Source organism: Plodia interpunctella, chromosome 1, assembly GCF_027563975.2.
Source record: "Plodia interpunctella isolate USDA-ARS_2022_Savannah chromosome 1, ilPloInte3.2, whole genome shotgun sequence".
NCBI lineage: Eukaryota > Metazoa > Arthropoda > Insecta > Lepidoptera > Pyralidae > Plodia > Plodia interpunctella.
The window spans coordinates 650,635-675,788 of NC_071294.1; the positions used below are offsets into that span (position 1 = coordinate 650,635).

At 39.6% G+C, this 25,154-nt stretch overlaps 1 protein-coding gene and 1 long non-coding RNA gene across 4 annotated transcripts in view; one reads left to right on the forward strand and one right to left on the reverse strand.

The window, feature by feature from the left end:
* Positions 1-25,154, forward strand: part of wb (wing blister) — a 138,744-nt gene that overhangs the window by 101,963 nt on the left and 11,627 nt on the right. For all 3 annotated transcript variants that reach the window (XM_053750016.2, XM_053750026.2, XM_053750034.2), the window contains exons 20-43: positions 5,625-5,731; positions 8,153-8,324; positions 9,119-9,280; positions 9,722-9,906; positions 10,255-10,452; positions 10,900-11,000; positions 11,091-11,238; positions 11,508-11,686; positions 12,119-12,380; positions 12,993-13,161; positions 13,550-13,759; positions 14,142-14,650; positions 14,932-15,168; positions 16,042-16,280; positions 16,794-17,023; positions 17,341-17,628; positions 18,054-18,220; positions 19,799-19,966; positions 20,384-20,538; positions 21,378-21,623; positions 22,247-22,418; positions 23,327-23,486; positions 23,877-24,121; positions 24,626-24,806. In XM_053750016.2, the coding sequence (XP_053605991.1) occupies positions 5,625-5,731; positions 8,153-8,324; positions 9,119-9,280; positions 9,722-9,906; positions 10,255-10,452; positions 10,900-11,000; positions 11,091-11,238; positions 11,508-11,686; positions 12,119-12,380; positions 12,993-13,161; positions 13,550-13,759; positions 14,142-14,650; positions 14,932-15,168; positions 16,042-16,280; positions 16,794-17,023; positions 17,341-17,628; positions 18,054-18,220; positions 19,799-19,966; positions 20,384-20,538; positions 21,378-21,623; positions 22,247-22,418; positions 23,327-23,486; positions 23,877-24,121; positions 24,626-24,806 (4,890 nt within the window). The remainder of the gene's footprint in view (positions 1-5,624; positions 5,732-8,152; positions 8,325-9,118; positions 9,281-9,721; positions 9,907-10,254; positions 10,453-10,899; positions 11,001-11,090; positions 11,239-11,507; positions 11,687-12,118; positions 12,381-12,992; positions 13,162-13,549; positions 13,760-14,141; positions 14,651-14,931; positions 15,169-16,041; positions 16,281-16,793; positions 17,024-17,340; positions 17,629-18,053; positions 18,221-19,798; positions 19,967-20,383; positions 20,539-21,377; positions 21,624-22,246; positions 22,419-23,326; positions 23,487-23,876; positions 24,122-24,625; positions 24,807-25,154) is intronic.
* Positions 20,533-23,905, reverse strand: LOC128672731 (uncharacterized). Its single transcript, XR_008404996.2, has 3 exons — positions 23,767-23,905; positions 22,225-22,456; positions 20,533-20,671 (listed from the first exon to the last, which is right to left on the reverse strand). It is a non-coding gene; the product is annotated as an uncharacterized LOC128672731 (long non-coding RNA).

The window sequence follows — 25,154 nt, forward strand, 5'->3', positions numbered from 1 at the left end:
CATGCTGTCGTGAGCTAAATAGGCTTGATATTTAACTCCTATATCCAAGACTTTATGTACATATAAAAAAAAAAATTGTATTAAACTTTTCTGATTTCAATTCTAGCTACATCTGTTGAATTTGTGCTTTCCACATTTCAGAGCAAATGTACGCGCATTCGTGCCAATCTTAATTGCAACATTTACAACACTTGTAAACAACCTAGTGCTACCTTATATTCAGTTAGGGTTGTGAGTGTGATACATATGTTCTTTTCTAAGATATTAGAATCGAAAGGCTTAAAAATGATAAGGTTGACAGATATAAGGTTTTTGATAGAAATAAATAGACCTAGGTACTGTAACATGTGTGACATTGAAATCATTACGCAAGGATTTGATGAATGATGAATCATACTGATATACATATTTCATGTAAATTTCTTTAAATATAGTTTTTATTTTTTTATTTCTAACAGGATTTTCAGGATTCATTATTGTTGGAAAGATGACCGTAATTATTTCTTTTATTGATTTGTATTTTGGCTTTGGCTTTTCACTAGCATTCTCTTGTATTCTCTCTTCCATAGGTATCTAATTGATTTCTATCTACATTTCTTCATCCCTAGCACAAACTAAATGCACTATTTTACCAAGAATTGTAGAACCTCGTTTGGAATTCAATTTATGATTATTAAATTATCTCCCGTTCACCGCCGCGGATTGTGTTCATCTAAAGCTATACTATTTTTGTTTTAATTTCAGCTTAGATAAGAAATTGACAAACAAAATAAGCTTCACAAATTTTACCTTTTTCTGATGGACTCTCTTAATCGATCTTTTCGAGATTTTTATTCACGTGTGTCCGAGTCTCACACATTTCACGGCATTAACTCAAATTCGAAAAATTGCTTGGGCATGTTACCCGCTGGTCTCCACTGTTGGAATAAACAAAAATAAATGTGTCTCTCCCTCTAACAGTAGGAGTCTATCCCTTTCATACAGTTTATTTATGTATAAAACTATAAGTCTTTATTATCGAAGTCCGAGATATGTATAAGTGCTTACAACTTCTAGGCTCTCTCAGAATTATTGTATTCCCGGCCCTTGGCTCAACTAAGCGTCATACACACTTTTCAACGTAAAATAACTAATTAATATTTTTAATTTAATCTTTCATTGGCCTTCGTAACCCAATATCCACATCAGTCTTTAATATCAAAGTCACATATTTTACTTTTGAATATCTTAAACAATCTGGTAATTACTGTTCCATCTGCAGGATTATTATGTGCAATTGTGTGTTTGTTTCAAATAAGTCTGTCGAGAAAATTCACGTGCGTGTACTAGAATGCTAATGCAATGCAAATAAAGAACGGTGCACCTAGTCAGTTTAGCATGTCAGCAGAATTGAAGCCCTCCCATAACTGGTCGTTTGTTTTCTGTAAACTGCCTTGTTGTGTCTACACTAGTCAGTCGATACGAGCAACAAGCCATTGTTCCTATAGGGCTTTGCCCTCCATTCGCTAAACTTATTTCCTGTGAAGCAAACAGGAAATATTTAGATACAAATGCGAAGTGCGAAAATGTGCGCATGTTCTCACTTGCAAATTGCAAAACATTCTCCAAATTCCGTGGGGAGTTTCAACTGATTACATTGAGTTCAAAATTAGCTCTTCATTATTATATACAATATAAATATCAAGCAGTTCTAAAAATGCATGATTTTTGTTTCTCGGATGTGCGTCTCTCAAGATCAAGCTCAGAATAATGATTTCTTGAAATGTATTTATCATCCCGTAAGCAAATAAATAATATGTAACACTCTTCCGATCTTACTCATTCTTGCGTATTCTAAGTTTTATTCTCGACTGTGACGACCTAAATTAAGAAATCTTTAGATTTTGAAAATTTTGTCTTTGAGAATAATGTTGTTGCTTATTACCTGTTACGGCTGTTCTATACCTTAGTTGCCACCTAGGACATCCATGCGAGGATATTATCAGTCCTATTCTACGGTGAAACCTACACGCCACTTAATGCAATACTTTTCACGTCTAAACATATTGCGTCAACTTCTTCAATCATTTTCTCTAATGAATATATCCACATTAGTCCACCGTCCAGCATCGGCAAGCAGTTCGGCGACCCAAATCGGCACGTGTTCGATAATGCATGTCCCATTCAATGCAATACGTTATACTTGATGTTGTGCCGCTACTGCCATGACTTACTTGATAACATTGGCTTTATTGTTTTCTAATGTTGTTCCTATTTCATGCTCGATATTCGATTGTTTAGTGGGTACTAAACAATCGATTATCGAGTATGACTGCCACTATTTCTAATGTAAAGTTGTATTTTTACTTAATAGCAGATTAAGTAAATACCTATTTTTACCTAATGGTAAAAATAATAAAATACCTATTTTTACCTAATGGTAAAAATAGGTATTTACTTAATCTGCTTATAATTTCATATTTTTAAAACACGAAATAAATTGTTGGTTATATTTCATTCCAACGAATTTCATTTTTGAAATCATTGCTAAGATCATCATTGTTCGGTACTGGTGAGAAAATATGTAATCGACTTGGCAAGAAAATGTATAATCTACTAGGTTTCAGATAGCCAATGTTGAAGCGTTGCTGTCGACACGAAAATAACTGAATTTTATTACTGAAAAGTACAGCTGATATCAAATACGAAAATACGGTTTCATGGATCTAGGACCCTTCTGACCAAGAAGCATCTGTGGACTTCAAGTTTTACGCTTTTGGCTCTGTCTACACTGTAAGGAACAGAAATGTGATATGTTTGAGAACTGAAACGTATTTGTGAATCGCAAACCACGCGATCAAATCAGCTTTGTGTTATTCGTTCAATAATAACGTTATTTACTGGACATGAATTCAGATTATCCTCATTTTCAATTAACTTTCCCGCACAAATCGCCATGTTTGTTCCTAAACCAATATTTACATTGCCATCGGTAATTTGCATAATCGTCAATTTTGGTTTGCGTCCTTTCTTCGCGTTTTCAGTTATATTTCACGCAGATTATGAGCAATAGTTTGTATATTTTACCGTTTGCAATTCAAGTTTTAAACACTTGAAAAACATCTCGACTTCTTCATGATAATCTAAATGCTTGTTTCGGTGGATTTTATTTAGCCGAACTTTTAAGATTTTGTCCAAATTACGTTTTAGTTCTTGACAAAACTTGGCATCTTCCTAATATTGGATTGAAACACAAAGTCGGAAATATTGCTTTGACTTTCAAAGTTGCTTCTAATCTAACAATATTTATTAGTGTTTTGTACAGACTTTCAACCATCCCGACATGTTTTTGCTCTTTCCCGCCGACTTCGAAGAATGAGAATGCATACATTCCCCAGACACTTTATATAGCCGCTGTAATTGCAAGAGAAACCAACATGGTTCCCATCGTAGTATTGTATAATCTGTGTCCACTAACAACTGTCATCAATTAAGCAGTAAGCTGACTAAAGCTGCCCTTCCAGAGATGGGAGATAGCCAAACAAAAAGTTAACCTGCGAAGCTGTTTCTTCAGAGACTGAAATTATATGAGCTCCATTCAATAGCATTCATAGTCAAGGATTCACTTGTGTATCGAGGGACTTTAGAACTGAAATTATTGTATCAGAACGTTACCATCATTTCAGTACCAAATACTTGTTACAGGGAAAGACGACAGAAAGATGGTAGTCACACAACCAGAATAGTTTTAGTGGATCGCTTTGTTTCCTGATTGTTGATTTACTTTGCCAATGTGAGCATTTCATACCTATATATATATAGCGCTATTTTTATTAGATGTAAAAATATACCATATGATAACCAAAACATTTAAATTAATCACAAAACATATCGACATTAGCTTTATTCGCGAAAGCTTTTAGCCTTAACGGTGGCCAAAGCTCTCGCATATTTCCTGCAAGATTTATCTTTGAATTGCTTGTTCTACATAAGCTTATGATAAGCATTTATTATCAATACGGCTTCGCTTGATGGCGCGAGCTTCATAATAGCCTTGTAGGATCTTAGGGTTGTCTCTGCTATTTTTACACATCTCATATATTGTCATTATAATAATTCTTTAACATGTTAGATTTGGTTTTATATATATATATATATATATATATATATATATTAACTGGGACAAGTGAAGTAGTAAAGGTAAAAAGGCAACATAGGTACCTATTTCCACAAAATCTTCGTCCTAATTTCTATAGTTCTAAAACGGTTTCGAAATCAAATCATTTATTCAGAAATTAGGCCTTCACGGGCACTTTTTCTCGTCATATTCTAAATAATATTATATTTACGAAAGCTACAAACTACTAGCATTTCGGAACGAACACTGCTGAGAAGAAATGCCGAAAGAAACTCATTCAAACAGTGTTGGTCCCTATTATGCCATTCTTTAAATATAAATTTATGTATATTTTTTTATCAGTAATATAACAATGTAAGTACGCATGATTGATTTTACGTACTTGTATAAAATTAGATAGGTATTGTTAAAATGTTGATTGCTAGATATGAGCAGATGGTGGAAGCAAAAAAGACAATAAGAGAAGAGTCTCTCTCGTGTAGACTTTTAAATTTATTTATTTAGTCCTTCAATCAACATGGTATCGTCGTCAATTTGTCGGGTTTCGAAGACCTCTACAAATAAGCGACACAAATGAATTTAAATGAGTCTTTTATAGTCGATTAGTCCCAAATTGATGCAGTATTTTCGAAGATAACGCAACTTAAAATGCTTTATACTTAATGGCTAATTGTGAAAGTGTTTTAAATAACAATAATAATCGGAGTTTATGACTTAATGCGTGTTAACTTTCCGACGCCCGTTATATCCACATAGTTGTGACATTTTGTACGCAATGTGTGTTAGTTGTCGAATAAAATCTTCAATATAGCGAAGATTAATGCGAGAAATATATGTATATAAATGAGTACCATGGAGGTTGTGCAATAATGTGTTAATTATGTGGGGGAAATAGATTACGGTTATCTGTGATACTTTTTATGGGTTTTTGTTAAAAGATTGTTTTTTTTTTGTATTATGTGATAAATAAGACTTCGCTATACCCATACTTTGTGCGAACATAAACCTCTATATTTTCATTCGTTACGTCTATTTTTCATAGAGGTGGACAGAGACACGCCATATTTATTTTATTTTTTTTTAGATTATTTGGGTCATTAAACAACGGTACAATTTATACCTTAGTCTAACTTACAATATACGTTTAAAACTCCTTCCACACGACACAATCTGATTGCCCAATTTGATTGCCGATTGAATTGGGTACAATCTGATCGTCCGTCCACACGTACACAACTATATCGCCAATTTCACTAAAATCGGGCGATACCGACCAACCACCCAATGACCTTGAATTTCATATTCCGTCTACACGACCCGATTTGATTGTCAATCTAATCAAGTTGGGCGTAAAATTGGGTCGTGTGGAAGGGGTTTAAGGTATTTTTATTTGTACGCCTATAACACTGTCCACGGATTGAATATAATTTTACCATGAATTAATTTTACCACTGTACATTCAATAAAAGATATATGATAAATAATATCTATTTTTTACTTGTTCCAGGTTGCAACTGCTCGCGGCTTGGCGCAGAGGGCAACGCATGCGACATCCGCACGGGGCAGTGTCGGTGTAGGCCTAATGTCGTCGGTCGCGCATGCGACACCTGTGAGGTACGTGCAATCATTATCATGTAGCAAAGACCATGAAAACTACGAGTATGTAGACGACGGACCAGTGTAATGCAATGAAATAGGACACTTCAATGTTCCGGCCCAAACCGCCTAATAATAAACAAAGTGGCAGATTGGGAACGTGATCAGAGACAGAAGATGTAAATAAATAAATAAAATAAATATATTAGGACAAATCTCACAGATTGAGCTAGCCCCAAAGTAAGTTCTAGACTTGTGCTATGGGATACTAACTCAACGATGCTATATTTTATAACATATACATGTATAGATAAACATCCAAGACCCGGGCCAATCAGAAAAAGATCATTTTCCATCATGACCCGACCGGGGATCGAACCCGGGACCTCTCGGTTCAGAGGCATGCACTTTACCACTGCGCCACCGAGGTCGTTATGTAATTATAGATATGAACGATGTGAAGTATGAAATTTGCTGTTTTGTTTTCATCGTCACCAAAGCAAAATCTGGAAATGTCCCAGTGCAATAAATTAATACTCTCGCAATAAATCGGGCCATAAACTGAATGTCTCATGACAGCCGACAAGACAATTCGGCCCGCTTTTACCTGTGGTACAGTCTGTCTACCTGAAGTTATTGTAAAATCTCACTTATTACCACCGCACAAAAGTTCAAGTGGGCCAACCTGTCATGCAGGTGAGTGTACCTGCGAATACCGGGAAATAACAGCAAATGCCTCGACGACATTTGCTTCGCGCGGCCGGAATCTGGTGCTGTAGAGCAGAATATTGCAATCGCAACTAAAGGAGCCTGTGAAGGCCTAATTTCTGAATAAATGATGTCAAGACCTGAACTGAAGCTTAGGTCGCTGTAGTTTGTGCTTTAAGTTGTGAATTATTTTAAGTAATAAGTACAATTTAAGTAAGACATAATTATTCAAAATTATAAATTACTTTATTAAGTCATGTTTATTGACTTATATTGTTAGAGTGTTTAAACTAAACTAGATATAATACCTTCATACTCGTTGTATGTTACTGACATTGTCAGTTGTAAAGAAGAAAGAAATAGTTTTTCTCTCTCTCTCTCTCTCAGAAATGGTCGCCAACAATGTATGTAGATTTGCTCTGTGAAAATAAAATAATTTACTGCGTTGTTCTAAACCTCTATTTTATTCCTATTTTGCTCATAACCCATAATATATCGCCTATTCCTAGACCTTGCCCATCGGAAACGATCAGTATACATACTTTCCTGTTCACAATGGATCAACAAACATTTGATCCATTTTGAACAGCAAAATGGATCAAATTTTGAACATTTAGTATTTTATTCCGAACTGTAAATTTTTTATCAATCCGTCTCTACTTCTGTTTCCAAAACGATAGGTCTACTATTTATCATTCTACTTAAGGGGCTTTATGTATATTTTAATCGATATTTTATTTGCTTGAAAGTTAAATTCTAAGTTTAAATTGGGATCTCAGAGTAACAGTAATAAAATGTAGGTTGCGGACATGTCCTGTCCCGTTCACCTGCCATTGTATGTATGAATGTCGACTTGATCGATGTCGTTATCCCGGATTCAATGCGGCAGCCTATCAGGTACAGTTTTATAAAGTGATATAAAAAAAATGAAGATAATTGTTCAATTGGACAGTTCGGCTCTCTCACAAACTCAATTTCCCGGGTTTTCTGGACTCTAATAAATACACAGAATAGAAGACTGGCGCTGTCTTTTGTCCAAGATTAAGATCCATTTTGAGGTCGCTGATTAAACGAAAAGTTGTTACCCAAAATTGCCTTAATCTTAATATTATCTATGAATGAAAAAACTATTTTACATAATGTAAATATGTAAGCCTCCAAACAGTATTAGCCCAAGCCTCGACTAATCCTAGCCCGTCGATAAAATCCATTATTAATGGACACAATAACTATAAATCGCATTTATATATCATGTAAGTTGTATATTTTATCTTTTATGTGATAGCGTAATAACGCCTAGTAGTCAATTGATGTTCAATAATGTCTGGTGTTAGACGGTTGAATGGGATAGGTAGGTGTGGGCATGGGGAGAATGTTATCTGAAATCATACACTCAAATTGGAATTTATGACGTAATATTGTTACAGAAAGGAAGGTTGAAATACTTTGTAGAAGTTTTATACGACAATATCTGGGTTATTTGTCTTGTTAAGATAATGTTTAAAAGAGATATCCTGACTGAATATGGAAATTTTACTATATTCAGCTGATGCTCATTTTGGCTTAGATAAACTACTTGGTTAACTAACGTGAGAAGTACACTACATTATCGACATAGGTAGGATTTTCTGATACAATCGAAACTAGTTGACACCGGCACACAACATCTAATCATAAAATTTAATTAGGCTCAGCACTTCAACATGCTAATAAAAACATGATATCCCATAGGTGGGCTACTGGGGCCTGCAGTTGGGCGGCTGCCGGCGTTGCGAGTGCGGCGCGGGCGCGGCGGCGTGCGACCCGGTGAGCGGCGCGTGCGCGTGCGCGGCCGGCGTCGGCGGCGCGCAGTGCGACCGCTGCCTGCCCGGGTACTACGGCTTCCGCCCGGCCGGCTGCTTGCGTATGTGTTGAATTAATAATACTGATGAAAATTTGAACGCTTTCTCTAGTAGCTTCCACGACTTTCTCCACTACGAGTTGAAGCACACGTTAAGCTGGATATATTGGTGGACACTTAGGGTGAGTTGCGACAGTAAACTTTGACGGTAACTTTAACCTGCACGTCGCCGTCGTTTAGACAAAATGACGTTGACGACTTTTCGTTTTTTAGCGCAGTTAAGTTTCAAATAATTATAGTGTCAGATTGCAATCCCATCGCTGTGAAAAGATTCCCTAAGCCCTTGATTGGTTTTTACAAACTACGCGGGAAGAAAATCGATGGCACTTTCTAGTATTTTTCTTATTGGATTTGTTTGGTTAAAACACCTATGCTATAACAGCTGTTGGTAGTTATGTTTGTGTCTTTAATGCACTAGTCGTTTAAGACTTGTTGAGACTTATAAGGCGATTTCTAATTAAGTACAATGATTTTAGTGGCAATGTATTTCGATTATAATAAAATGTTTATATGTAAGTTTAAAGAATAGAATTGGTAGTCTTTATTATGAGCACACACACAAACGTACACATAAACAAAGAAAACTTTAGGTATAGTGTGGACGCATCACAATAGGTACCTAACGGGTATAATACGCTGAGCAAAAATGCCCAGCACTGATTTACAGCCGTCACCTAATGTCTATTTCTCTCTTATTATACGCGTTTTCCCGGTTCCTTCCTCAGCCATTAGTATCGGAGCCCAGAGCCCTCTAAACCGCGCAGCTAGTTAGTCTATCTATCCTTTCTTATTCACAGCGTGTCCCACGTGTTCAGACGGGAAGATCTGTTCGCTGGACACGGGCCAGTGTGTGTGTCCGCCGCGGACGCGAGGCCCGGAGTGTAAACAGTGTGCGCCGGGGTACTGGTCCAGGGAGAATGGCTGCCAGCCCTGCACCTGCGGCGCTGGGGCGACCTCTAGTGAGTTACATTTTCAAATTATTTGTTTACACGTTGTATTATAATAATTTTATACTGACATAGGATAAGTGTACTAAATATATGAATCTTATGGTCGCTTGAATAAAGAATTTCTCATTAATATAACTTACAAATAGATTACATGATAAAAAAGTACAAGGATGCTACTTAGATATTTATTTTTTCTAAATAACTAACCAACTAACCTAGCATGCTGCTTACCGCACGTTTTATTTAGACTTTTCGATTAAAAGACAACATTTTAAGGATCCACCATACCAGTGAAAGTAATTATTTGACTTCAATTCGATAAAGCAAATTTATTAAAATAATAGATACTTTTTTTTGTTTTTTCATAGCTTATTTATGTGTCCTAGTGCTGGAAAATGGTCTCTCCAAATACAAGATAAAAACTAAACCTCTTCTTTCTTTTTATGCCAGATACATGTGACCCAGTGAGTGGCCACTGCAAATGTCGCACCGGCTGGGCCGGGTCGCGATGTGAACGCTGCGCTCCCGGTCACTTCGGGCCACGATGTAGACCTTGCGACTGTTCTCTTGATGGTTCCAGAGATTGTGTGAACGGTTCGTGTAGCTGTGATGAACTAGGAAGATGTCTCTGTAAAGTTAGTATTAAGTTTTCTTTCCTTACCTTTATTGTTAAAGAGCTTGATGGCGCAGTGGTGCGTGAACTCGATCGGTGATAGTGACAGTTAAGCCACTTTCGCAATTGTCGATGATTGGATGGGTGACCAAAAATGTATTATCTCGGGCCAAATGACCAAAAATGTATTTTCGGTCTCGGCTATATTTTCAATTGTACCCACTAATCCGCATTTGACCCGCATGGTCATGGCCTATTGGCCAAATTTCTCCATAAACATCCATAAATATATGTCATAATATCTTCCTTATGGATGCATATCCATATACTTATCATGGTATAATATATATACCCATTTTTTGTTTCACAGGAGAATGTGGTGGGTGACAAATGCGACCAATGTCTAAACGGAACCTTCGGCCTCTCATCGGAGAACCCCTCTGGCTGCACCGCCTGCTTCTGCTTCGGCCGCGCGGCTCACTGCACACAAGCTGCCCTCACCAGAGCTGCTTTACATAACACCAATCCTATGCATGTTACATTGCTGAAGGGAGATCAGATCACCACAGTAAGTTTACGATTCTCTCGTGACTCCAATCGCCTGTTAATTAGGAACGCCATTGTTTTCGAGTTCTGTGAGAGATATTCTCACAAATATTAATTTTCTTTTATGGTTATTGTTTCGTCTCGTATAGACTACAAGAAATATATGCACAAACACCTCATTTTTTAAAGTTCAAAATTGATTGAAATGAAAAGAAAAATAAATAATATATATTTGATGATACAACGTTATTACCGCTTGCTGATAAAGAATCAGGTTGTGAAAATGTAACATGTTTCATACATATAGCGTTCAAAATTGTGTTTCACAATTGTTGGATGGGGCGGGCTAATTGATCAATCAGGCATATTTATCTAAAAGTTTATCTGTAGATACAGAAAGTGGTGTAACAGGCCCTAAATCTATATTATAGTTCTTTCCAAATATTCTGTATTTGAAAATATTTTTCAGGTGGATATCCATTCTCCTCTAGCTGTGCCTATGCACAATCAAGACGTCACCATCTCACTACCTTGGCCGCCAGCACCAGTGTACGTGGAATTAGATAACAGGTCCGTATTTTTGTAATACAACATCAATCGAGTAATACATTTTATTTTATATTTTCGACCTTAATTTTAATATCAATGACTCCGTTTTAGATTCCCCGGAGACAGGATCACCTCATACGGAGGCCTGCTAAGGTATACTGTAGAAGAGGAAGGCGGAGAAGAATTGTCGATGGAGACTAAGCTTCAGGCGCCGCTAGTCAGCATGTACAGTGGGGACATCGTCCTTGATTATTACGAGGTAATTTATTTATATAAATAAATTTTACAAAAGTTTGTAGTTAGTGTTTCAATAAATATCAACTTTGAATCTTACATTTGATTTTTATCAAATATTTCCAACATTTTTATTGGACGATTTTGTTGTAAATAACGTCTGTTTAATTTATAACAAAAAAATATTTGTTTATTTGGATTAATTCAATCTTGGCATCGGAAACATTTTGTTACTCAAATATTTGGCTACATTCAAAAATCAGGTTTGATTTATCTAGACGATATAATTGACAGAATGATCCAAACAAGAACGGCAGCCACGCAGTGCGTTTCCACGAATCGTTGTGGTGGGTGCGCGGGAGAGGGGTCAAAGCGAACCGAGCGGCTCTCATGGTGGTGCTGCAGAAGCTGCAGAGGGTCCTCATACGCGTCACCAGCAGAGCCCCTACTAAAGACGATCACGTTCATGCTTTGTGAGTTAAATACTTCAATATATATATATATATATATTTGGTCTTTATTTTCACTCATCATTTTATTTCACAGCCACTTTGTAATCTGAGGAATAAGCAGTATTGTCCCCTTCTGATGAGCATATAGCATAAGTAAAATGTTACCAGACGCCTAAAACAAACATTATTAAGAGCCTGAATCCCTGCTTGTTGATTACGTATAAATAACAAATCGAACAGATAGCATTAACAATTGTGTTTCATAAGTGTTGGATAGGGCTGACTGGTAAATGTTTATCTAGCAGTTAGCTTATCTATCAGATTACAATATGAGATTTCATCAAGAAGAGGCGAAACATGCTCCCCAAATAGACGATTTATTGAAATGTCACGTATGCATAAAATTACTAAGAATTTACCGCCATTAAAGTTATTCGTTTGACATCTCCACAGACTACTAAACGTGTCGCTGGACACAGCCATTCCCGGGCTGAGCCGCACGGCCGCCGCTGTGGGCGTGGAGCGCTGCGTCTGCAGCGAAGGCTACGCCTCGGACTCCTGTCAGAGGCCGGCCCGAGGCTACTGGCTGCCTCAACAGAGGATACGACTCGGTTCTACTGATGGAACTGTGATCATTGCCATTGAGGGGGAAGCGAAGCGATGCGATTGTAACGGCAGAGCTGTGGCGTGTGATCCTGACACTGGGACGTGTTTGGTAAGTATTTTGTGTTTTTCTTCTTTGCATGTCGATTGCAAATCAACGCTCTATTAAGTGCTACCTAAATATATTTTTTGTGTTAATAAGCAGATGGTCATAGAAGTAATAAAACGCCCGCTTGAATAAATATCACCTACATTTTTAATGTTAAGTTTAATGCATTTATTGTTACTTTGGATGAGAATTTATTAATATCGTATTTCCATGTACATATTCGTGTTTTATAACCAATATTTTTATGCGCACTTGATCATAATTATAACATTTGTATGCTTTTTGATTATATACTGTATGTACTTTGCTTACTAAGCTATTCGGCGTGATACAAATCACTTGAACTGTGTACGATACAACTCATTTGAACATTGTTGCAGACCAACAGTGTTGGTGTTGGTCTGCAATAATGTTTTAAATGTGTTTTCAGCATTAATTGTTCCGAAATGCCCCTAGCTTGTAACATACTGATAATTTACAATTTTACATGTAAAAATGCCTATGAAAGTTTAATTTCTTAAGAAATGAGTGACTGTTATTTCTCGCATTAGTATTCGAAATAGATAATTAATAGTTATTCGAAATAGATATCGATAAAGTTTCGAATCTGTATAGAATTGTAGAAACGGCACGGGCGGGGCGCACTGCGAGACATGCGCCGCGGGGTTCCACGGCAGCGCGCGCGCGGGCGGCTGTGCGCCGTGCCCGTGCCCCTCGCGGCTCAGGAACTTCGCTGACAGCTGCGAGTTCCGCGGCGGCGCGCTGCGCTGTCTCTGCAAACCTGGTGAGTCATTCAATTTCCTGCTCTTCGATATTAATTATACAGATTGCGCAGTGACGTTTTGACCCTCGGGCATATTTGATTTGACTTGTTGAATTATTTAAAATTTCGATTTAAAATGTGCTTGCGATCACTTAGTACTCGATACAGTTTGTGTTGTGAAAACTTGCGCAACTAACTATTTACTAGTTCTTGATGTAAACTGCTTTTTTATACATTTATTAGAAACCTAATTATCATGTGAGAGCTACATGATGGCGTGCTTTTAAGTATAAATCAATTTAGAAACCACCTCTGGTTCCATCAAACCTATGAATATTTTTTAAGAAGTAACATAACAGTTAACCATACCTAAAAGATCACGTAATTGAAATGAACAACATCCCTTTAGGTTACACGGGCATGGAGTGCGAACACTGCGCCTCTGGATGGCACCGCGCGGAGGACGGCAGCTGCGCGGCGTGCGCTTGCGACGCGCGCGGCGCGGAGACAGCCGCGTGCGACCGCGACGGCCGCTGTCGCTGTCTCGCTTTCGCCACCGGCCTCAAGTGCGACCGCTGTCGCGCGCCCAGGACATATCTGGAGGACGGGGAATGTAAACGTGAGTTTATGTTCATTATAATGGTATCATTATGATACCATTATACATTTATCCCTAATTCTATCTTTTTTTATAATATATAGAAATATAATATTTAGAAATACTTTGATAAATAAGTAAATTATTAAAGACCGGGTATGTTAATTGAAATCTTTGGAGAAAAGGCCACGGTGAAGTTTGTTGCGCCGCTTCTTCTTCACCTGCGTATTGGAAGTCGGCAGTGGACTTAATTTTAAGTAAAATTTTTGTCTGTGATTTTATTAAAACCACTTTTTCTGAGAATAGAAGCTCTTTGATGTTCAGGGATAATTTATTTTTAATGTTAGTTCTACAAAGGTTAATATAATAAATATTGCAATTATATTAAATGTTATTCTTTCAGAATGCGACAACTGTACACAAACTCTCCTCGATTCCGTTGAAGAACTGACAACCCACCTGCAACGAAACGCAAACCCCACCGAACTGAGTCGTATACCAAAGCCTTTCCCGACTTTAAGAGAATTTTCACGCAACGCCACCGAACTAAAAACGAGACTAAGTAACTATAGGAATGAAACAGAAAATTCTAGAAATTTAGACAATATCATGCATAGACTAGAGGTTGATGAACATAGAATATTTACTGACACAAATACATTTAAGACTGAAGCTTTAAAGAGGCGAGATGAAGCTACATCTTTGAGTCTAGAAAGTATGAGTGGATTAGAAGAAGTGATCAAACAGAGAAGGAAGATAGGAGAACAAGTTGAAGCACTAGATGAGTTTGCGAGAGGAGAAAGACATCTAAGCGCGCATAAAGCGCTAAAAGAGGGAAGACTGTTGTTCAGGCATATTAGTGATATCAAATTGATGGACTATCTTAGAGGAGCAAACGATGTTTTTGATGCGGTAAGTTACATACGCGTGCAACTAATATAAAGTGTCTGAGGACGTTAGTAGATCAATTCATCGACGTGATTGATTATCTGGTAATCACGTTAATATACTGATCACATTTCAATTAAATTTGGTAAACTAGGATGGCACGACTAGCTGCTCCTCAAGGAAAATGTAACAGATTATACCCCTATATAACTTGGAATAAACACAAGGTACTTTTTATCCCGAAATATCCGAGGAATAAATACACAAGAATGTAAACCTGAGTTTTTTTTTTTCATGTACATTAGGCACATCTCCAGTCCACATCGGTCCTCGAATACAAATACCGAATAGACGACCTCTACAAGCGCGTGCAGAGTCTCCAAGCCAAGTTGGACGACTGGGAACAAAAGACTGACGACTACCCGAAACTGGCAGACGTGGTGTGGTCCGCGGGGGACTCCATTGCAGCGATGAGCAGGGGCATCAGGCCCAGGCTGTCTGCGGTGAGGGACGCGGGGCTGCGCTGCAGACTTGTCTTGGAGGTGAGGTTATCTTCATTTTTTGTTACAACCATTTAGAATAATTTATTTGCAAGATTTACATAGATCTTAAGTCAACTGTAACCAACCTGCATGCTGGCGTGCAAATATTAATAATATAAACAAATATATATGAATAAAATATTCATACAAGTTCAATGTTTATCGTTCATATACTCTTTAATACTATAAAATCTTTTTCCATTTAACCATTCCGTCAATGTTTTTTTTTAAATTCTTCCTATCAGTCAATTCAATACTATTTGGTAGCTGATCAAATATTTGTATGCACATGTGGTATGCATTTTTCTTATAAATATATTTACGTCCACGTGGCTGGTATAATTTACATATATAAATGTCTAATTGATACTTGCGATAACAATTTGAAGTAATGCAGATGCTCTTTTACAAAGCAACATAAATGTCTAACATGGTAAAGGTAATATTTTAAAGTTCATATCAGCTTTTGGTGCTGCTGAAAATATAACAATAATTTAAGTCTTAACTGTTCGATCGTCGAGCAAAGTCAGCAAAAACTTCACGCCATATAATTTTTTGCAATTACATGGTACGGTAGATGTTTTGTGGATGACGCGTGTGGTTCCCGCCCTAGAATAGGACCTCTCCATATCCTCTCCGAATGAAGTGCTTAAGGCGTATGAATGCTTTGATCCCAAACGAAGTATACGTCAGACAATCAGCCTCCAGTAAAATTACCGCCAAATCAAAGATTTCCGCCTGAGTTTCTTGGCTTCACAGTAACCGGGCATTCGTAAGAATGAGAAAAAGACTAACGATGCGTCATGTATCAACATCTACTTGATATCGCCCGCTTACTTTCTAATAACTTAAAATAGATCTCCCCCGCCGCAGGACATCACGACCCTATCGGCTCACAACTTGACCGACGAGGCGCACTCTGCAGTATTACTGGCGCAAGCACTAGCTATCAAGTTCCCCTCGCTGACCTCCGAACTGGCGACTCTCATGCTGGCTGCTGAGGAGAAGGAAGGGATATTATACAATCTCACACCGGTGTATAAGGAGAAGTACTTGAAGTCTGTGGAGACACATGTGGCTGATTTGAATCAAAAAGCCACGCAGTATAAAAGGTAAGATTATATTCACACTTCCAGTGGTTTAAACTCTTAGATTGGAGTTTAATTTACAATCTTTAAGCGGGTTTTAGAAGAGAGTACCTGACACATATAATAGTTCTTATTTCATTGCTATTTGTAGAATGAGTTTTATTAACCCATTGTTATTTAACTTACTAGTTAGCGTTTGTATCTTGTTGAGTGTCCGTTATTTATTAAGCATAGTCAATTTCAAGAAGTTTCATTATTTTAGGAAATTTAATGCAAAAGGTGAGTCTTGAAAATCAGCGACGTGGCCCCGTGTCATGGCACATGCTAAGTGAAACCCTTTTGTAACATCAGGAACATCTTCTCATTTTCATCTAATAATATTCTTGATTACTTCCGCCGCCATTGGGCGCCGGAACTCCGGGTCCGGTTTTGTTATCATGTCGTCAATTTTCGGTAAATTGAAATTGTATTGTAAATTTTATGTGATTCAAGCTAAGAATTATTAGATTTATATTTCTAACCTCTTAATATTTTCAGCCTATTCGCTGATACGCGCGCCGCATCATCCCTAGGTGTGTCCGCCGCTCGCGCTTGGTCAGAAGTAGCTGACGAGCTTCGGGAGGCTGCTACAGCCGCCGATGCTGCGTTGTCTACAGCTTCGGCGGCTGCTTCCTTAGCTAAAGGGGCGAGGCCTGTGACGTCACCTGGAATGGACACATCTTATTCTTTAAAGCAGAGAGGAGCTGAAGTGCTGGCCAGAGCTGAAGGTAATGAAGTTCAGCAGCACTTGAATATTTCTAAAACGGAATGAGATGCAAATTGTTGTAATCTACTGTGGTGACTGTATCGTCATTAGCGATTGTGATGTCTCCCAATCAATGCTCGTTGAAAATGAAGCATTGAAATATCAAGGGAAATTTTGAAAATACAGATACCACCGTATCACGTCTATCATATTTTGTGACAATCCTAACTGCTTTATCAACGTTGGCGACTGTGTCACCTTTAGCCTAACAACTGCATGAATCTCATTAAACTTTTATATTAGTATGGAAATATGGATTGTGGGATACCCTTGTTTTAGAAGTCCGCAAGCAACTGGAGCACTTGATCCGGTCAGCGGACGCCGTGTCAGTGTCCCTGCGCGGGCTGGGCTGGGCGGAGCGGGAGCTGGGCGCCGCCGCCGGGCCCCCCCCCCCGCGCGAGGCGCTGGCGGCCGCGGGCAAGCAAGCGGACCGCGTGTTCGTGACCACCAGGGCCTTGTACGACGAGGCCAGCGAGCTCAGGCAGAAGATGCGCTACCAGCTGAGGAGACAGCTGGCTGAACTGCAAAGGCATGGGGACACCGCTTTGGGAGCTGCTCAGGAGCATGGTGAGACCGGTTTTTTTAGATTTTATATTTACTCTTTAATTGATCGATTTGACTGTGTTGATTGGATAATATGTGACGACCAGTACCAAGCAATTTTGTGTTTATTATGTTTCCGCCATGATTGAGAGTAGTGAGTAGTGGTGGTAACCGTCTGTGTACCGAAAAGTCTCAGGTGCAAATACTATTCGCGCTAGGCGAGTTTGTATTATATACTAATCTGACTCACGTGTGCTTAGTAATTTCCATTGACCACCACGTGCTTCTGATAAAGAAAAGTATCGTGAACTCTAGTTCTCCTTGTTACAGAGTCTTTGAAAGACTTAGTCTATATTTTTGTCTTCACAATAATGATTCGCCGAGTCGACACACTAAGAAAAATAACTTTATCTGTAAATGAGTGTGTATTACTAGTATTGTTATTGCAGTGTCCCAAATAAGCAGCAACACGGTCCGCGGCGCGGAGCTGGCGCAGGCGCTGGCGACGGCCGCGCGCGCGCGCGCGCACGAGCGCGAGGCCACGCGCGCGCGCGCTCAGCCTGTGCTGCGCGCGCTGCGCGACGCCGTCGCCAGGGCCCGGCACGCCGCGCAAACGGTGAGTGTGGCGTGTGGGGAACCGCTAGCCTCTATACCCTTCCGTGGACACTACAAATTGGACAATGGAAATCTAAATTTCAACACACATTTTGAATACCCATACGATACGACGATTTACGACGTTATTACAGAACAGAAGTCACTATCTCCATAACTTTCTTGCTTGCATAGTTTTATAGCTGATCAACAAGCAAGCAAGTTAGAACACTGCCAACCAATGGCTGGCCCAGGCTGGCCGCAGTCTAGTTATTGAACAGACAGTGTGGATTGTTATTATAATAATAAAAATCATTTATTTCTGACTATACGGTAACTAGATATATGTCAGAGTGTTAGATTAAAAATAACTACTACTATTTAGTTTGTACCTAGTTTGTTAACTGATTCCTAATACTGTATCGTCACACGGACATGTGGTAGAATGAACATATTCAGTTGTCAGTTCAACCGAATCAATGAAATGGTTGAATAAGAGTAGGATTCAAATATGGTTCTGTGGGCGCTGTCTTGAGATTCACTTAGCTTTGGCGCTTTCGCGCGGTTTGGTCGTGTGTTCTTTAAGATTATTTTATTATAGAAATGAATAATAAGTATATATATTTTCCTTTCATCAGTACTTGATCACAATCATAATATGTTTCAGTATACCTTTTGACCATGTACTTTATTGTGTACTTACATGTTATATTACTGATAAAAAATTATACATAAATTTATATTTAAAAAATGGTAAGCCCTTCTGGCATAATAGGGACCAACACTGTTTGAATTTCGGCAACTTTCGGCATTTCTTCTCAGCAGTGGTCGGTCCGAAATGCTAGTAGTTTGTAGCTTTGGTAAACATCATTTAATTTAGATTATGACGTGAAAAAGTGCCTGTGAAGGCCTAATTTCTGAATAAATGATTTGATTTGATTTTGATTTTGAATTGTGCACGCGGTGCGCACGATAGTTATTGCTTTGAGATTATGGTGAAGTGGCTGTGAGGTCAGTGAGAGAATACAATGGTGTTACTTTGTCATGGATTTTTTGTTATTATACGAGAGATGGCTTTATGGTCAGTGAGCGAACACGCTTGTGGTGTCCTATTGTGATTAAGACTAGTTGCGGGATAAGAGTTTTTTTTGGTATTTATCGGTAATGTGATTGGTTAGTTAGCACGGTGGGTCGTAGACCAGTGTACTAACTGGCTGTCACGAACAGACCCGTGCGGGGCGGGACGGATCCTTGCCGTGGTAGGTAAGGTTTTGTTCTGATGTACGGGGAATGGCCCTGGATTTTGTGGTCGTGAAGACCACCAACTTATGTAGTATTTGTTAGTTTAGTAATGGATGTTGATAATCCGAGGATATCCCAATAATCCCTTGGTATTTTGAGATGTAACTCGAGATAAGAATTCTATTGCCTGTTCATCGCAAGCTGTGCGCATTATTTTAGAGAAATACCCTCATCTTAATAGTTAGCTAACCGTGACTCTTCCTCCCAAAAGCCCTTTGAGTCGGCCATGTTATTCTTTGTTTTTGGTTTACCCTGCGTGCCATGATTAATGTAACTTTACACGTGAACTCTGTTCCAGATATCAGTATCAGTGACATCAGCCCCTGGCGCGTCAGTCGGCTGCTCCCGCGCGTATCTCATCCGCTCTCACTCTCCAACCGTAACGCGGTTGTCGCTCGCGTTGTCCTTCGATGGTGTGGTCAGAGATGGAGTTCTTCTCTATTTGGCTGGGGATGACCGGCCACAGGTAACTTTTATTGAGAATAGAATTTTGTTTATTGCCGCTACATAAATCAGTAAAAAATACAAAATATAACTTGAATACACCTATAGATATTATGATACGTCCCATTGGATATCCTGGATCGGCTCCCAACGAGGGATTACCTCAACGGTTTACTACCCGGACATTATTTTTTGTCACGTGTTGAATGAAACGAGACTCTGTCGGCTGATATATAAAGTCTGTGCGGCAATAAATATTTTTATATTACAGTCTTGTTATTTTTTACAGTTTCTCTTAATTTTCTATTAGTTAAGTAATTATTTTAAATAAAAAAAAATAAAATCAAAATTATTTATTTTCAGACGTTTATTTTATGATGTTAGTGTGTTAGTTCACTAGTAAATAAATATATTATTGTAAATAAATATATTTGTACAGGACAGAAAGAGCTACATGCGTCTATTCGTACACAACAAACGCTTACGCCTCCGCTGGGACCTCGGCGCCGGAGAGGGGCACATACACCATCCAGAGGAGCTGCTGCCGACTCATGACGACACTGTTCATACCACTTACAGGATTGAGATCGAAAGGTGAGTTGACAATTGAGTTGAACATACGATGTATTACTGGTAGTAAGATTTTGTGGCGACATCTACCACGCCACATGCACAACGGCGCAGATGTAAAAAGCCGACCACACCTAGTCTCACTGGTCTGACTGATCTGAAATCGATCAATGTTAATACAATGCTAATATGAAATTATGCTTAACGCGCTTCCTCCGTCATAGTGTTGCGGGAGCTAGGTTATCACGCTCGATCGCCACAAAGTTATCTTCGTTAGTTCATGAATAATATAGACAGAGAGACAGTACATAAGCAGCTGCAGCAGAAATTATTTTATACTTCTTTTTTATTATTCGCATAGGCAGGTGTAGTATAAAGATTTTAAAAAATTAAATTTATTGGGACAAATCACACTGATTGAGCTAGCTCCAAAGTTAGTTCGAGACTTGTGTTATGGGATACTAACTCAACGATACTATATTTTATAACAAATACATATATAGATAAACATCCAAGATCCGGGCCAATCAAAAAAAGATCATTTTCCATCATGACCCGACCGGGGATCGAATCTGGGACCTCTCGGTTCAGAGGCAAGCACTTTACCACTGCCCCACCGAGGACGTTAAAAGCACTATATATTACTCGAAAGAATATAAATTTCTCAACTTGGGTACATACCATAAACCCTCGTTAGAATCTGTTACTTTCTTTTCTCTGTGTACAATGTTATTTCTGCTGTCTGTTCGTGCTGGTATTTTTTAACATTATGAAGCCTTGTCAAGCACAGCAGTTGAGATAGAATAGGGAGAAGAGGTCACCTCATAATATTATGCTACTTCCATAAATATGTTGAATCCTAGGATATGGAACACGGTGCACCTGCGCGTAGAGCGCGCGGGCTCGCCAGTGGTGTCGGCCAGCAACAGCAGCTCCGCCAGGGCCGACACGCTGCGCGCGGCGCGGCTGTGGCTAGGCCGGGAGGGGGACGCGGGAGGGGGGGCACTGCCCGCCTGCGTGCACGCGCTGCACGCGGACGACAGTGTCGTGGGGCTGTGGAACTTTGCCGAGCAGCCGAAGGAAGCCAAGTGCACTGGCTGCACTCAGAGGTGAGATTTTGTGTTGTATTGTAAACTAAATTCGCCTTTATTCATTATCACATATACTTATATATACTTAATACTACGTGATAGTATGATACTACGTGATAGAAATATCTAAATAATCAAAATAATAATGTTATCTCCACAATAATGTGACGTACGTGACATCACACCACAGTTGGTTGTACGAGTAGTTTTAATACTTTTAGCGTATAAGTAAGCACAGTTATTTAAAGTTGGAAAGTAAATTTTACGTTTCAATTTTAATGGTAAACTACGTTCCACAATATTTTCACTTTTACTTTTTACAGAAATTTCGGAGCCATATTTTTCACCGTTCCTACTGAAACGGTGAAAAATATGGCTGGCAAATATTAATTCAGTTATTTACAAAGGTTTTGGACGATTTCTAGTTCTAAAACTGTACGTACTTATACTAACATTAAATCACTTATGAAAACTGTATATGTACCTTGAATGAATAAATAAATAAATAAAGATTAAGTGAAGTCTTTCCGTAAAATTACTTTATAATACGCCCGCAATATTACTCTCTTCTTTGGGTTAACCTATCATTATTTATGTTCGTATCGAATATTGTACTTACCACCTTTTTGTTCAATGACCAGATGGGTGGGCCCCCGCGGCGGCCCCGGGGCGCTGTGCGCCCTGGGCGGAGGCTACGTGGAACTGAAGCGGTCTTCTCTGCGGGCGCCTGACAGCAGACACTTCAGTCTGGCGCTCACCTTCCGGACCAGAGACAGGGACGCGTTACTTTTCATGGCTCTGGATGCCGCTCATGTAAGCTATTTCTTTATTGGCAAAGAGCCGAGACAATTCTGCAATTTGAAGACATGACATCATCAAATTATGGGCTTCACGCAGTCGTGTGCCATTTGTACTCAACTTCGTCTAACGTAAGCACAAGTTTATACTTCTGATTCTGATACATGAGTTATTAACATCTTCCTAATGTTATCCCACTATGTGGGGTCGATACAGCATGTCAATCTACTGAATTTCTCCCTATGTGATGTTTGCCGATCTTCTTTCTGGGACACTGGTGAACACCGGTGTCGAGTTTACTGCTACAGGTTGCATGGTAGGAATAATACCAAGTGGACCGTTCGACGAATATATAATATGTTTTACTCTCACAGTCTCTTATTATTATAAAGAGGTAAGCGTTTGTGAGTTTGTATGTTTGAAGCGGGTAATCTTCGAAACTACTGAAGCGATTTCAAAAATTATTTCACCATTAGAAAAGTACATTATCCATGATTGGTATAGGCTATATTTTATCTCAAAATTCTCACGGGAGCGAAGCCCCGGACAATATCCTAGTATCTTATGTACTAATATAAATTTAATGCTAAAACTATGGTGACTATGTAACGGGTCGTGTGTACGGAGCGTGGTGTACAGAGTTAGCGAATTGAGTAATGCTGATTTTCAATAAACCCCCTACCACACGACCCAATTTTACGTCTAATTTGATTAGATTGACAATCAAATTGGGTCGTGTGGACGGAAATATGAAATTCAAGGCCATTCAAATCGGATCTATTTGGGATTGCTCAATCAAATGTTTTGTGTACTTGTGGATGGCCCAATTCTATGGGCAATCAGATTGTATCATGTGGAAGGGGTTTAACACTTCTTCATGCCTTCATGCATCACCAACACAAATCGATTCGGTAACATTGCAGAACCGGTCGATATCAGTGTGGCTGCAATCGTGCCGCGTGATGTTCGCGGTGCAGTACAGCGGGTCGCGGCTGCAGATGACGGCGGGCGGCGCGCACTGCGACGGTCGCCTGGCGCACGTGCAGGCCATCCGTGTGTTCGCCGGCAACCAGCTGGAGAAAGGTACGGGCTCCGCCAGGTGGCGGCCGCTATATGACGGGGGCTTCTTGAGACCTCTCGGGATGGTGTTCTCATCGTAAGAATCGCAGAGATAGCACCCATGGAGCCTCATCATATATCGAGTCAATACTTCGCTTCGAATTCATTCGGTAAGACCATGGTCTTATACCGAATGACTTGACTTGAATCTAGGGGCAAATGAGACTACGCGACCACGCAGCCAGCGTCGATTTCAAAAAATAAACACACACGCATATGTATTAAGCAATAGTTCTGCACATACCTTCAACAATTAATAGGGTCTCCGTAGCTTTGCCATTTGATTGGTCTTTTATTAGTATACAATTTAATGATGAATACCATTCGTGAAATACTAATGCATATGGTCGGCAGGCAGCCTGCGTGTGAACGGCGAAGAAACCCTGGGCTCCCCCTCTCCCCCCGTGCAGTCGGCTGCGGCCTTGCCGGACCTCACCAACGCCCCCTACTGGGTGGGGGGGCTGCCCCCCGGCGCAGGGGTGGAGGCTCCCGCCCCCCCTCTGCTGGGGTGCATCGGGGCCGTGTCGGTGGACAGAGAGGGGTACAACCTCATGGACACCCCGACGAGGCACGCTGTCGAGCCGAATTGTGGCACTAGAGTGAGTTGACTATTATTAAAACTGTATCTTTTGTTTATGCCTCCCCTGAATTCGTAGATTCTTATATATTTATTAATTGATATAGATGCACTAATTTTCAACCGATTTTAATTTAATATTTTTACTAGGCAAAAATTGTGGCCACACAACGACATCTTTGAAAATAGTAATGTCTATTTACCTTACAGTACAGTTACACAATACAAACTGATCAGTTTGATAACTTTGTGAGATAAAAAGTTTGTTGATATTTGATGACCTCGATGGCACAGTAGCAAAGTGCTCGCCTCTGAACCGAAAGGTCCCCGATCCCCGGTCGGGTCACGATGGAAAATGATTTTTTTCTGATTGGCCCCGGGTCTTTGATGTTTATCTATATATGTATTTGTTATAAAATATAGTATCGTTGAGTTAGTATCCCATAACACAAGTCTCGAACTTACTTTGGGGGGTTAAGTCAATCTCTAATATATTTATTTATTTATATTCCAATCGTCACCTCAGGTGCTCCGCTCAGCAGTGTTCGAAGGAGCTGGGTTCGCAGAGTTGCCGTCGCCGGGCATCCGCCGCCGCGGCGCCGTCGGGCTCAGCTTCTCCTCGCGGTCGCCGGCCGGCCTGCTGCTGTACCGCGCGCCGGCGCCCGATGAAGACGACAGACACTATCTGGCGCTACTACTCGTGGACGGTAACTAATCCACACTATTATTATAAACAGGTGAGCGTTTGTGAGCTTGTATGTTTGAGACGGGTGATCTCCGAAAGTATTGAACCGATTTAAAAAATTCTTCCACCATTAGAAATAATGCTATAGGATTTATATTTTATCCCAAAATTCCCACGGGAGTGAAGCTGCGGGCAACATGTAGTACATTATAATTTTGTTTATTGTCTATAACGTAAACGTCGGCGTCGTCGTTCTAAAACTCAAGAAAGGATTCATGCATTTCTTGTAAACAAAACCCACTCCGCTCCGCACTCGTTAGGTAGCGGGTATATAAAGAGCGCGCTGTCGCTCGATCGGCAGTCTTGACTC